At 33.3% G+C, this 840-nt stretch overlaps 1 protein-coding gene across 1 annotated transcript in view; it reads right to left on the reverse strand.

The window, feature by feature from the left end:
* LOC106474471 (suppressor of tumorigenicity 7 protein-like) overlaps positions 1–840 on the reverse strand; it is a gene marked incomplete at its 3' end in the record, with an annotated part of 37227 nt that overhangs the window by 12432 nt on the left and 23955 nt on the right. The window contains exon 5 of the mRNA XM_013935165.2: positions 120–174. Coding sequence (XP_013790619.1) covers positions 120–174 — 55 coding nt within the window. The remainder of the gene's footprint in view (positions 1–119; positions 175–840) is intronic.

Genomic DNA, 840 nt, shown 5'->3' on the forward strand with positions numbered 1-840 from the left:
AAAGTACTTAAAATAAGATGTACTCAAGTTAAGCCTTACCTCAATAATGGTAGTGGCCTCCTCTTCTGCCAGAAGTATGTAAAGTACAGAAAATAAGATGTACTCAAGTTAAGCCTTACCTCAATAATGGTAGTGGCCTCCTCTTCTGCCAGAAGTATGTAAGCTGTTGCACAACTAGAACAATATTTTAAAAACTACTTAAAAAAAGAAATATAAACTATAACACTGCTCTAAGATAATTCAACCAAACTTTAAATATATACATTTACATGAATCTGGTATTTTACTAACACTGCCATCCAAAAACCTCCAAAAACACTGATAAAATATTGTGTAAATAAATAATGCTGTCAGTACTCACCAGTACTTAAGTTATGTGAAACTTTTTTTAACACATGTACATCAATACAGGGATTACATCATCAAGACATTTCTTTACTGTTGAGGTTATCTTTGTGTCGTCAAGACATTTCTTTACTGTCAAAGTTATCCTTGTGTCATCAAGACATTTCCTTACTGTCAAAGTTATCTTTGTGTCGTCAAGACATTTCTTTACTGTTGAGGTTATCTTTGTGTCGTCAAGACATTTCCTTACTGTTGAGGTTATCTTTGTGTTGTCAAGACATTTTCTTACTGTTGAGGTTATCTTTGTGTCATCAAGACATTTCCTTTCTGTTAAGGTTATCTTTGTGTCGTCAAGACATTTCTTTACTGTCAAAGTTATCTTTGTGTCATCAAGACATTTCCTTACTGTTGAGGTTATCTTTGTGTCGTCAAGACATTTCCTTACTGTTGAGGTTATCTTTGTGTCATCAAGACATTTCCTTACTGTTGAGGTTA

Source organism: Limulus polyphemus, unplaced genomic scaffold (assembly GCF_000517525.1).
Source record: "Limulus polyphemus unplaced genomic scaffold, Limulus_polyphemus-2.1.2 Scaffold7262, whole genome shotgun sequence".
NCBI lineage: Eukaryota > Metazoa > Arthropoda > Merostomata > Xiphosura > Limulidae > Limulus > Limulus polyphemus.